Source organism: Protopterus annectens, chromosome 5.part0 (assembly GCF_019279795.1).
Source record: "Protopterus annectens isolate FY-2018-M chromosome 5.part0, PAN1.0, whole genome shotgun sequence".
In the NCBI taxonomy this organism is placed as follows: domain Eukaryota; kingdom Metazoa; phylum Chordata; order Ceratodontiformes; family Protopteridae; genus Protopterus; species Protopterus annectens.
Genome location: NC_056735.1, coordinates 977911854 through 977926288, shown reverse-complemented (window position 1 = coordinate 977926288; position 14435 = coordinate 977911854). Strand labels below are relative to the sequence as shown.

Genomic DNA, 14435 nt, shown 5'->3' with positions numbered 1-14435 from the left:
GGTCTTACTGACATTTTTTTTTGCACTGAGTTTAAGGCCATGAGTTTGGCACCAATCATTTGTTTGTGTGACCCCTCTCTTGTACGATGCTGACATTGTTTGCAGATTCTATGAGCACTCCCATTTTGCACTCATCAGCAAACTTTGTCAGCCACAGACCTTTAGTTTAAGGCTGTATGCACAGATTTCCCTGCGTCAAGGGCCTTGGTGACTGTCTCAAAGAAGTCCACCAGGTTTAACAGGCACAATCTCCATATGACAAAACCAAATTGATTAGGGTCAAGTGCATGGAGATTACTTATATCTTTGTTGATAATGTCCATGCTGAGTCACTCCATGGCCTTGCAGATAAGGCTAGTCAAGCTAATAGGTCTATATTTCCCAGGGTCAGTGGAAACATCACCTTTTTCCATTCAGCTGGAATGAAGCCAGTGCTTAGACTATGACTGAAAGGAGTACCCGATAGTATTGCTAATTCTTCTTTGAGGCCATGTAGGATGCAGCCTGGGATGTTATCAAGTCCCATAGAAGCTGTGTTTTTGACCTTATAGAGGGTGTTCATGACCTGCTCTTTAGAGATACAAGGTAGAGGACAGGTTGTAGGGATGTCATGGGGTACATGTGGTGAGGACAGGGGAGTGAAGTTTTCACAGAACCTGTTGGCCAGCAGGTTGGCTATGTCCACAGGCTCAGTATATGTGGTATCATTAACTACCAGTTCAGCACAAATCTGTGCCTTTCCTTTTAGGTTACAGATGTAACTAAAGAATGCCTTATGATTGTCCTTAGTTGAGGAAGCTAATCTGGATTCGTAGTTAGCTTTGGTTTAACTGTTTATTTAAAAGTTGGTTTTATTTATTCCCCGGTTCTGTTGAAGTCCTATCTAGGAAGAAAGCGCTCAACTGGGATAATAAAGTTTTCATTTGCATTAGCTCATCTGGCTCGTGTGACTTGGTCTGTCAGTCTTATTCTTGTTTTAGAATGCCTGGCTTCTACAAGACGACTCAGTCTCACTAGGATGTGCTTTCATCTATAGGCATATTGACCACTAAAGAGACTTCACTGGAGGTCTCAGATTCCTGAGATGCCAAGGCCATCAGCTACAAATGCACCTCACCAAGATATGCATACTCAATGACAAGAAGGGATGATGGATGCTGTTATGACATCACTGAAATCCTTGAATACCTTATTCTTAGATCACTCATCTAATCACTTCTCAGATGATGTGCAATATCAAGGCTAAACTGATTAAAGTCAAGGCCTCTGGTATCTTCCAATCTAAACAGTTTTGGATCAAACACTTCCTTCTCCTAAGAGTGTTTGGTATAGATCTAAACAGATTATACAATTCTCAATATTGATCTCTGGGCCTAAACACAAAATACACAAGCTAATGAAGGTATTGCATGGGATTTGTCTACTGCAAGAGTGCATACTTTCTTTCCTAGGGGAAGACATATCCTAATCTACTTAACTGGGTGTCCAATCCTATTAACCATATAGTATTGATGACAAAATAGAATTAGTGATAACAGAATTTCCCTAATGGATTACTTATTTGACTGAGCACCTGAGCAGGCCAAGTCATGCTAGACTACAGACACATTGCAGCAAAAAAAAAAAAAAAAATATATATATATATATATATATATATATATATAAAATGGCAGGGACAGATGTTGGCTGTATCAAGGAAAGTGCTGACATCTCTAATGGGTAGACATCCACTTGGCATGGAGTGGTGGGGGGTGAGTGTTAAGCTCTGAAAATCAGGTCAGATGGCAGGCCTTCTAGTCTGGAAGTCTCAGTAATAAAGACTACTCAGACAGCTATCTATACAAAGTGCATTTAATATGTTCCAGGAGGGAATGAGAATTTTTGAGTGTTACTGCTGGATGGAGTCATTCCTGTCCTGCAACTTTCACAATGTCTGAGCTTACTGTTTTCCACTGACTGCTCATTCTTAGCAAACTCCAAAGCAGTGGTGGCCGCCTCAGTGGAACATGACTTAGACAGGCAGTTCCTACAAGCACCTATGCCTGAAGAAGACATGCATGCTTTCTAGGATATGAAGACACAGTAACTGATGGGACAGCACATCCTTTATAATGTTTCCTGAATTACCACTGTTGCACAGCTATTATACTGCACCACTCCCATGAAATCAAATTCAAATATTCTTTATGCCCACTCTCATAACATCATATTCTAATATTTGTCATGCACATTCTCATGACATCACATTCTAATATTCTTTATACCTAGCATGTTATGGACCACTGGAAATATTATTCTGTTCTCACTGCAACTATATACATTTGATGAGCTTATCAAATAGCAGTTAACTGCCACTTACCACATTTTTTTCTTTATACACCCCCCTTTTAGCTGTACACTTAGTTTTAAATGTCATCACAACAATCATGGGTAACAGGTATTTGCTACTAAAAACTGTTTTCCACTTACGTTACATGCATAGTTTTTCACTGTAAGTTATATATGGGTTGCTCCAAAAAAGATGAACGACTGCGCCTCCTGCACTATGTAAGTAATAAACAAGTACATACAATTAATAAAAAAAACAGAAGCACATTAGTTACCTGGCACTTTTTGCAGCTGTATTTGTGTGGCTCAGAATCAACACTTCCATCTGAGTTTTCTTCAGTTTCCTCAGCTGAGATTCCAATTTTGCTGATAAATTCCTCTCTTTGCTGATCATCCATAAGTGCAATATCCTACATAGAACAATAGGAGGTATAGAATTAAAGGAAATATTGAGATGTTCACTGATAAATACTTTATAGTGTTCTCAGGTCAGTCAAGCACCTTTAGAATAACCTTTTGTATTCTTCAGTATCAAACTGTAGCAAGAATTAAAAAAACAAAAAAACAGGATGCAATCCTACACACATACTGTGAGTACCTTCACATAGCTGGTTCTACAATGCAAAGTAAACAAAAGAACAATTCAGCATGCTGTCTATGGATCAAACTTTAAAAATAAACACACAGAATGCATGATACATGAAAGCATGTAATGGTATATATCAAGGTTCAAAATGAAATTCTAAACCTGGGTCTTTTCAGACCCACCTGCTCCAAATACTTTCACCGATACTTCACTCCACGATGGATGTAAGCCTGTAATGCAGTCATATCCTTTCACATTCTTTTGTCAACTAACCATTCATATTTCTCCTATATATGTTCATAGGTTGGTACTAGGCTATCAGCCCTAGGGCCTATACAAGCCTAGCCATAACAATTCCCCGGCTATTTCTTCCCACAATATTTACTTCCCTGGTCCTCTAGCAGGGTAACTGACGTGATCCCTGGGGTGAATTTCCTATCGCCCATCCAGTCGTCAAGGTTCCTTTTGAAAAGGGCCAAAGAGGTGCTCTGTTTGACATGTATGGGCAGTCTATTCCAGAGTATGGGGAGTCTCTGGGACAGGAACCAATCCCTCCAGCAAGTACTGTTCATTGTGATGACCAAGTTTAGATCCCTGGAGCGCGTGGCTCTGAGGGACTGGAATTTCTTTAAGTGTAGCATGTCCAACAGCTCTGGGTTTGACATGGCCTTGTATGTTAAGCAGAGATCACCTCTGAGTAGACAATATGTTGGTCAGCATAGGGCATCTGCTTCAGGCCTATAATTCTTTTAGTGAGGTATTTCTGCGGCCTTTCCAACTGTTGCAGGTGTCTTGTGAGGTACATACTAAATGGGGCATTGTACTCTATAATGGGTCTAATGAGGGATGAGTACAGTGGGACAAGGACCTCCTTTTTTCTGGATGAAAAGCCCTTAGTGATGAGATGTGCCACATAGAAGGATTTCCTGACTGTTGTGGCGATGTGGTTATCGAAGGTGAGACCACTGTCCACCTGTGTCCCTAAGTCCTTTATCACACATTCGGTGTTTAGTGTACTGCCACTTATGTGATAATCCATGGGGACATGGTTTTTCCCAAAGGGGAGAACTATAAATTTCTTGGCATTGAACTTGAGCCCATGGCTCTGGCACCAAGCATCTGTCTCTGTAAGGCCCTTTTGTACAATATCCACATCACTTGGGGATTTGATAATGACTCCCAGTTTTCAGTCATCTGTGAACTTTGTTAGCCAGAATCCCTTGATGTTGGCCTGTACTTCGGAGAAGTAGATGCCAAACAAGGGCGGACCCAGGACTGAAGCCTGTGGTACTCCACTTGTCACTTGTCTGGAGCTGGATTTGGAGTCGGCTACTTTTACATTATGGGTTCTGCCAGTAAGCCAGTTTGTGACCCATCGATCGATGTAGGGATTAATGCCCAGCTTAGTAAGTTTATCTATGATTCCAGAATGGGGGATGGTGTCGAAGGCCTTGGTGAGGTCCAGGTAGGCCGGTTGAACCGTCTTACCCTTGTCCACAGTGCTACAGATTGATTCAAAGAAGTCAATCAGGTTGGGAAGACAAGATCGGCCCTTCACGAAACCAAACTGGGTGGGTCCAGTGTTTGAAATTTGCCAATGTCTTTGTTTATAAGCTCCATGATAATGCCTTCCATGGCTTTGCAGATCAGGCTCGTCAAGCTGATGGGTCCATAGTCCCCGGGGTCTAAGGTGGATCCCCCCTTGTGGAGTGGCAGCTGTGCGCCACTCATTGGGCATGAAGCCTGAGGTAAGGCTATGATTAAACATGCCACTTAGGTGAGGTGCCAGTTCATTTTGTAGTTCATGTAGTACACAGCCCAGGATGTTGTCTGGTCCCATGGATGCTGTATTCTTAGCTTTGGAGAGTGCGTTTTTTTACCTGTGTGGCCGTGACTGCCAGTATTTGGCAATCTTTGGGTATTGAAATGTGCCCTTTAGGGGGTGAGAGGGGGGTGAAGTTGGCACTGAATCGATCTGCCGGGATATTGGCTAGGAGCATGGCAACTCAGGATAACAACTACTGAATATCTGCCTGCTTGATGTTTAGGCAGCCAGTTTTCTCACCCATGTCCTTACTACACTGACAAAAAAATGAAAGACAGAAAGAGAAAAAGAATGAGTGCAGCAAAGCCAAGAAAGAGACGTACTGTATGAGAACACTTAAGGGAACTTAGTGCTGCACATGTGCACATCTCAAGTATGTTACAATTGCTGCAGCCTGCAACTGTTACCACTCCACGGCTTCAGACTCTAACTACATGGAAAAATAAAAACATATGCGGGATTAACATATCTGCTGTTTTTTGAGAAAGCCCACTGGAGTGGCAGAACAGCTGGGTACATCTCCTTGCACCCTCTCTTATGAATCCTTCGTGAAATCACCAGGTTCCTATCCAAGGGGAGTGTGCCTTTGCCTTACCCAATATGATGCATCTCTGAATGAAACAAAGGGGACCTGGATCCCAGTTTTGACTCCCTAAATTCAAACAGGGAAAAACATGCCAGCTACAAGATTCTAAATCTCTAAATTTCAAATATAATTTTCCTTAGAAAAAGACTTTCTTGGATGCTCACTATTAACTATGTTCCTACAGCTAGGGTAGGGCATTCTCTACATATAAATCCTGTATGTCTTTACTGTGATTAAAACCAACATAATTAATACAGTATTGCTTTTCTCATTGTCAGACTGCTTGGAAATCATAGTTAGTATTCACAGTTTTGATCACAAAGGTTTCTTTGCTGACAGTAGAAAAGCATCCTTGTATAACTTTCTGTAAGCTAACTGTAACAAAGGCCACTGTCACAGTACAGTAATAGTTCCTATAACTGTCGGGGAACTACACTGTATCGGTCTAATTTATTCTGAGATCACTGCATCTCAGAGAAAAAAAACAAGTGTTTTTTTTTCATTTTTTTTTTTAATGAATGCTCTTCCTCCATGTTGCAGCAACCTCAGAATGTGAGAATACTAAATAAAGGGGTGTTTTTCCATTTGTGTGAGTTAAATTTGGACAAAATCAATTGGAGTATTCAAAGAAAAGAGATATGTACTGCTGAAAATGAGCAAAAGTGTTTTCAGAGAAGGGAATCAAGAAGACTTAGTTGACCCCTTTTAGGCAGATTTGCTGTTAAGATGCAGCAAATAGAGCATTAAATACAAGGGTCTATATTAGAATGTTCTAATATCGACCCCTATTCAGTGAAAGCTGAAAACATCGAACATACAGAACAGCAACTTTTTCCTAGGGAAAGAATTTGCTGTTCCAAAACACATACACACAACACAAGCACAGCAAACAAACAGCAATCCACACACATACACCTAAAATCTTACACCTAACTCTACACTAAACTATACATACACCACTAACTATCCACTTACCTTAACCCAAACCCTAACCCTAAGTTCTGTCAATATCGCACACTCACCTCACCCGCGCCCTAACCCTAACTCACCTACCCCGCCCTAACCCTGACGTCCACACAATCGCACACTTACCTGACTGGCGCCCTAACCCTAATTCACTTAACCCGCCCTAACCCTCATGTCCACACAATCGCACACATACCTAACCCACGCCCTAACCCCAACTCACCAAACACGCCCTAACCCTCACGTCCACACAATCGCACACATACCTAACCCGCACCCTAACCCTAACTAAATTAACCCACACTCAATCACACACTTACCTGAACCCAACCCGTAACTTTCTACCACAGCGCTGAAAATACCGAAGCAACAGAAATGGACAACCGAATTCTTTCCCTAGGAAAAAATTTGGTTTTCTGTAGCTTCAATATTTTCAGCTTTCGCTGAATAGGGGTCGATATTACAACATTCAAAGTTTTGAAACTTCAATGTTCTAATATAGACCCAAATACAAGGCTAGTAGTCTAGAAATAAAGTGGGAAGAGGATATGAATACCCACACATTTCTCAAATTCTTCTCTGTTGGAACATGCAGGTAAAAATCCAAAACAGAGTCAAAGGAAAACCTCAGATGGGACAGAAAAATGGACGAGCTGCTGATGTAGCAAACTAAGACAAATGTTTATACAAACAAAACCAAGGATAACTGTTAAGTGTATTCATTTCTTCCTTAACTAGGGACTTCATCAGAACAATTACAGATAAGTTGAAAAAATTTAAATACCTTTTGTATGTCATGTGACTAAAAATTCTCTGCATCCATTGGATAACACACAGTAAAACTATATCCTTCAAAATTTCCCTAATTTTCACATTACTGCAAACAAAGATATAAAATTTGATCTAATAAAGAACAATAATATTAAACTACATCAAAAAATGCTTCAAAACACTTTTAATTAACAATGCCTTGTTTAAACCTGGAAAAAATATCGGCATTTAATTTCAGTTGCCAGCACAACTTCCTTGCTTTCAGCCTCTTTTCCCAAAGGACCCCCCCCTTTGGGAGCATTCAAGACCTTTTTCTAAAACAAAAAAAAACTGAATTCATGATATACATTATTTTTAATATGTTTAGACAAAGCATTCTCCTCTATTCGACTCTTTTTAGTGATGAAACCGTGTTCATAAATACAGTCTCATAGACTTCTCTTGGTCTTACCTACATAAAATCCTGCACATAAAAAACATATCACAACATATACAACACCTTTTGTACTACAGTTACTATACATTTTATATCAAATTTTGGCCTTGCTGTTAATATACACAGAATCTCCCTCCAATACACACATACATATATATATATATATATATATATATATATATATATATATATATATATAAATATATATACACATATATATGTATGTATTTATATATAAGTGTATATATGTATATGTATATATGTTCCCTTTTGGAGGCTATTAGTACTATTTAATATTTTATTCACCTTGGCCATCATCTTAAAGTTAATCTCCTAACAGTTTACAGTAATCATCAAAACATAAGAATACATTCCGATTCTTGTGAATGATATTCCTAATTTCATAACTCTCTGTGCTGATGAGATGAGTAAAATTATGCTATTTAACTTTTGCCCTCTTTCCATCCCAAATAAATTCCTTCAACTCTTTTATTGTTATCCACAACATCTTCTCTGGTTGATAATACTATACCTGGACTATATACAAGACTAAAGGGACTAAAACACTTCCACAGTTTGCATCTTAATATTCATATCCAGAATAAAGAACTTGTAGTTTCTTTAGTCTCCTTAGTTACCATAAAAGGCTCCTTTTTAAACCACATACCAAAATAATTCATCTTATCATGTATCCAATGAACCAATTCACTTTTGGGTGCACAGACTACTGCTATAGCTTTTGGTTTATCTTCATTTATCATTGCCTCAAAATATTCCACAACAGTGAAATGTCTTTTTCTGGATTTATCAAGTACAAAATAATAACACATGCAAATAACACTATATTTTCTTGATTGCCACACCACATATATCCCAGAGTTTTAAATTTAATTTCTAACTTTACTTTTTTCACTGAACTACTTGCCAATATCCCTTTAAAGATTAATTACTAAGTACCTCACAGATTTTACTTACAACACACTGTTTCAACAGACTGCTTAACAATATTCTGTTAAGTTAATTATTCCATATCTCATAGATTTCACTCAAAACACACTGATAAGATGTTTCATGATTAATTGTTTGCATCAGCAGGCTGCATGTCTTCAGCCAAAAGCAAATATTAATGGAAAAAGCAGCTAGTGTCTTGGCAAATGCAAGAAAGACCAACCATTTTTTTATGTTTTTATTTTCATAATTTAGTCTTGTTTTTGTTTTAAAAATGCCTATAGCTTGAATTAAGGCCAATCTAGAAATGTATATCTTTAAAATAAAGGAAATTATATATATATATATATATATATATATATATATATATATATATATATATATATATATATATATATATAATATGATCAATATACAGTTACATCCTCACAGCAGCCAACCATAATAACATTATATTAACTTTAACTTGGATCTTTTTAGGATTTCTTGTCTTATTACAGTGTAAAGCTTAGACACCTTACAACTAAGAAAAAGAACTTTCCTACGTTAACATCACTAGCCATATACAGCAGTCACTGATAAAATGTTGTCCTCATGCCCTTAAAATACCTGACTACTTAACAGACATAGCCACTTTAGAAAATAATATTAGGAAACTTTCACAAAAATGTTAACAAAAAATGTTTTATGTATGGCCATTTCTTTAAACTTCTTAACATTAACGACATTGAGTGAAGCTCGTATTTTAAGTTCACCCACAAGTCTAACATTGTTAAATGTCCAGTCCTTCATCCACACCTTCTTGCAGTACCCCAGGTCACACACCTAAACCATGCCTAGTGGGATTCAGGCTTTATAGCTATGTCACTTATTTAGTAAATTCACAATGTTGCTGGTCTTCTTCCTGATCATCAGTCTCTTGTTGGAATCCAAGATAAACCTGTTTCTTCTAGTTACATTGTGAGCTTTTTTTTCTGTCTCTGTCTGTTGCACACACATTTTCCTATGGAGCAATGGAAATATTTCACTGAAAAATTCTCTCAATGGGCTTTACCACTATCATAAGAATGGGAAGCAGAGCTCCATTCAACTTTCTGGCTTATTCTGTTATATAAAGTATTTTTTTTAATTTCTTCTGCAGCCTTTTCTGCATCCCCCCCCCCCCCCCCCCCCGCCAAAAAAAAAAATAACATCTTTGATCTTACTGGAAAAAATATCCTGAAGACAGCTGGATATAGCAACATGAATGTCACACCTGCCTGTCAGTATCTGTTGATTGCTGGGATAAATGTGCTTTTCTTCTGCCTGGTGTGTGGTGAATAGTCAACAAACATGCTGGTGTCTCCAAATTTTAAAACTTCTCCTTTCAAATACAATTTTTTGCAGAGCAGCTCTTTTTGCTGTTATGATTGCATCATTACTAAAACAGATCCAGCTGGTTACAGATGGCCAGAATTGGAACACACAAAAATGTGCCCTTTCAATTAACAGATCCTGATGTAAAAATACCAGTCTAGTTGCTTATGTCTTTCATAAAATGAATGCATCTACTCCTTCCAGTTTCTTTCATATAGAAAACAAGGTTTTCTCTGGTACTTTTAACTCTATTTCTGATACAGGTTTTTTTTGAAGCATTTTATGTTGGCTAACTTTCCGTCATTTCCCTCTCTAATTTCAGTTTTATTAGCTCATCTGAATGGCTACTTAAAGCTTATTTTGTTTTTCCTGGCATTCAATTTTACATATTCCTTCAGTGTCTTACAATACTTCTACATGCATTTGACTTATTTTTTCATATACATTACTGGATGCCCTCTCCTATATGAGAGTAAAACATGATCTATTTTAGATGAACAGCAGAAATTTCCTTCCCAGACAGACCCTTTTTTATTTTTCTTTCCTTTTTTTTTTTTTTTTAAGAGCAGCACTTTTATTAATTATCATATTATCGTTTTTCCATACTGTGCAATCCTCATACAAGCTACACTGACTCCTAGTACAACCATTTCATATGTTTATATAATGCTAATGATCTAGACTCATGTCAGCCAATTAGTTTACATTAACATTCAATAACTTGCCACTGTTAAGAATGTAAATCCATAGATCACAAACAACTCTTCTACCTAGTCTTAATCTCCACATTAATGTAAGTGTTTTAAACAGCAAGGTTTAAACACAAAAATGAATTATTTACAATATAATTTCAGATCAGGAATTAACTGGTGACTATTGCACCAGCAACATCACAAATTGCATTACAGTCTGTTTTATTAAATAGAGCAACAATTGCACCAGTGACATCATACATTGTATTTCAGTCTATTTTATTAAGTACAGCAACAACGGCACCAGTGGCATCATATATTGTATTACAGTACTACATTAAACTGAGCTACATTTTTAAGCATGTTCTTTCTTGCCAATATCCTCTTCAGACTTGCTTTCTATTAAAGAATCCCAAAACTCATGGTTTAACAAGGGAGTTCTAATTCTGATCTCTAACAGTTCTCAGTTCCATGTTTTTATCTCTATATTCATCTTTTTTTTTTTTTTTTTTCTCTCTCTCTTACTGAAGATTTGTCCTTGGTTTTCCTGTTTCAAGTTATGGCTTTCTTAAGACAGCAATACTTTTACTTCTTCTGTACACATTATTTTATACCAGTTCAACAAAAGCATCTCTGTAGTGAGACTGAATTTTTTTGTAAGTATAAGACTTAGCACACTGTTCAATTCATTTTTATACTGAGTCAACGTTATACACTTCAACAAAATATGCTTCCAAGAACCTCTTTCTGAACCACCACCATCATTATCTACCCCTTTCCCCATTTTCTACATGGGACTGGGGTATAAAGTCAACTGTCACTACCTCTCTTGAATCAGTGCTACTCTACTATCTTTCCTTAGCAGTCATTCCTGACTGCCACAGGCCTTCTCTCATTCAGTCCATCTAGCTGTTTGCTGGACATCTTCATTTTCTTTTGCTTTTTTCCTCGTCTTTCTCAAATCTTCTACATCATACAGTTTCCTGTTTTCATGCACATGTGCCCAAACCCAATACAATCTGCAATTGGAGCTACTTTGAGTTTTGCTCTGATATCACAACAGTGTGCATCTTACCACCCATCTCCCACTTCATCCCCATCACCTCCAGCTCTGCCTTCATTACCCAGATTTCTACACCACACATAAGTACTTGTCAAACCACTCTTTTTACACCTTAGTTTTCAGCATATTTGGCATTCTTTCGTCACACACTACCCCTAACACACTGTGCCAGTTGGCTGCAGCCCCTCAAGTCCTATCTTTGACCTCCTCAGTCAGTCTTCCCTTCTGCTCATGTAGTATAAGCAACCAAAGAACTGACCAAATGGAAAATAACAACTCTGGAACAATCCATAATTCCACAAAATAGGCAAATTTATTCCTCTGACGTCTCGGCATAAGCCTTCAAGGAGTCTCTAAAGTTGTTATTTTCCCTTCTGCTCAACCCACCCCCTCTGCCAAAGTACCTGAAGTTGTTAATCAATTCCACTAATTCCCTTCTCTATCGGTTTTCACTTTCTTGTGATTTTCCCCATTTGCTGCCATGACAATTGCCTTGTCTGTACAGTTTCATCTTAAATGCCTTCAGTTCTGCATTCCATTCCCCAATGCTTTGCTGAAGTTCCTGTTCAGAGTCTTTCTGTCTATAATGTCACATTGTCTGCGAAGAGCAGCTTAGCTGATCTGTTCCCTCAAACCTGTTTGTTACTGTAGTCCAATACTAGTAAGAACAGCTGTGGGCTTAGACATGAACCCTTTGCGCACTCACTCCCACTGGGAACCCCTCTGTGAACCTGAACACTGTTCGTACTTGTGTCACTAAGTCCCTGTACACAGTTCTACCAATGTTTCCTGGACTTTGAACCATTGCAGGATACCCTAAATCAACTTGCTTGGGACCTTGTCATATGCTTCCTCCATGTCCACGAATGCCCAGTTGGACTAGCTTCCTTTCCACTACCTGTTTCACTGCAAACCACAGGACAGTTGTGTTGCATCCTGTTCTGAATATGAACTGATCATTTCCCATTTTATTTTCTACTACTCTGCAAATTAATTTATCAAACACCCTCTCTAGCACTTTCATGCAGTGAGACAGGAGTCTGATACCTCTATACTGCCCACAGCTGTGAATGGATCCTTTGTTCTTGTACATTGGCACCAGAATGCTTCTTCTCCATTCATCTAGCATAGGCCTTTCTCTGCATACTGTTATGAGTAGCCTCAGGAGCCATTTCTCCCCCTAACTCACACAACATCTTCATCATATCTGCTATGAACTTGGCTGGGCAAGCTGCATTCCCTGACATAATTTCTGTTAGTGCTATTCTTATGTCTTCTAGCACAGGTACTTCTTTTTTCATCAAATGATGTATATGAGAAGGTGCAGATTCATTGCTTTTTTCCATTCAGACGCTGCTGAAAGTATTCCTTCCATTTAATGTCCTCTGTACTCATGGGAAGGTTATTCCTGGCATCCTCTATGAAAGGAGTCTGATGACTTATCTTTTTCATCTTTGTCTTGCAACTTGATATTGTGTCTTTGTGCCATCTGCTAAGTCACTTTCTAGAAGCTGGCAGAGTGCACCTGATGCCTTTTTTTCGTTCATGACTGTTTTCTTACCACCTTTGTTAGCCAACCAGTATTCCTTCTTAGCCTGATCCATCTTTTCTATCTCCCACTTTTTCTTGCATACTTCTTTTTCTTTTGTTAACTTCCTGGACTTCTGCATTCCACCACCAGCTTTCCTTACGTACCTTATTTCTATACCTGACTTAGACACATCTGTCCTCACATATGCTGTTTTGAGGTGCTGCCATTCTTCTTCATCTCCAACTATTCCCTCTTCTTCATGAGGTGACAGAGCCCAGAGTACTTCCTAAGACTTTTGAGCTTTCGCATTAGTTAACATCCACATCTTCAGCTTAGTCTCTGTTGATCTTAGAACCTTCATTGACCACTGCTAGCAGCTGACTGCAACAACTAGTGGTTTATGCTGAGGGCTGACTGTTTCACTGGGGATGACTTTGCAATCCCTAATTCTACTCCACTGCTCTTTCTTTCATCATCATCAAGATCAAGCCTCTTTTTCCCATTTTCTACATAGGGTCAGGGTGCTGCGTCACTGTCACCATCTCTCTCTATTCAATACCACTCTCCTACCTTCTTTGACACTCATGCCCGACTGTTGCAAGTTTTCTCTCACACAATCCATACATTCCTTTGCTGGACACCCTCGTTTTTTCTTGCCTTATTCCTATTTGTACCAAATCTTCTTCGCCAGATTGTCTTCTGCTTTTCTGTACCTGTGCCTGAACTAATCTGTTCTCTTTGACCTTCTCTGCAATTGGAGCTACTTGAGTTTCTGCTCTGATGTCTTCACTTCTTCATCTGTCACACAGTGAGCATCCTACCATCCATCTTGGGCACTTAATCTCCATTACCTCAACTTCAACTGCTCTGCCTTTATTGCCCACTTTTCTGTACCATACAGTAATAGTGGTCACACCACTATTTTGTATACCTTATTTTTCAGCTTCTTTGGCATTCTTCTGTCATACACTAGTAGTCTGAGTGCCATGAGTCTAACCCTGCTGTGGGGCATAGGCTGAGCTTATGACTACAGCTCTTTCTTACACTGTAGTCTGATCGCCATGAGTTTATCACTAATTCCGATGACATCCCTCACTGTCTTCTGAAGCATCTCCCTTACCAGAATTCTAACACCATTTCTAGATTGTCCTCTTCCTGTGTAGTGGACTCAAAGCAAGTGGCTCTACTGCACTGCCCTTCTATCATGTCTCCTGGTTACACAGGATGTCCAGCCTCCTTCTTACCATAATGTCATCCACTTCTAAGTTGCGACCTGTTAGTGAACCTACACTATGTGCAGAAATTCTTAGCTAATGTTTGGGAGGTTGATTGGTTTTACATCCAGGT

At 38.7% G+C, this 14435-nt stretch overlaps 1 protein-coding gene across 1 annotated transcript in view; it reads right to left on the bottom strand.

The window, feature by feature from the left end:
• Positions 1-14435, bottom strand: part of PRDM15 (PR/SET domain 15) — an 852733-nt gene that overhangs the window by 399636 nt on the left and 438662 nt on the right. Inside the window, exon 15 of the mRNA XM_044071950.1 lies at positions 2604-2738. Within this exon, the coding sequence (XP_043927885.1) occupies positions 2604-2738 (135 nt within the window). The remainder of the gene's footprint in view (positions 1-2603; positions 2739-14435) is intronic.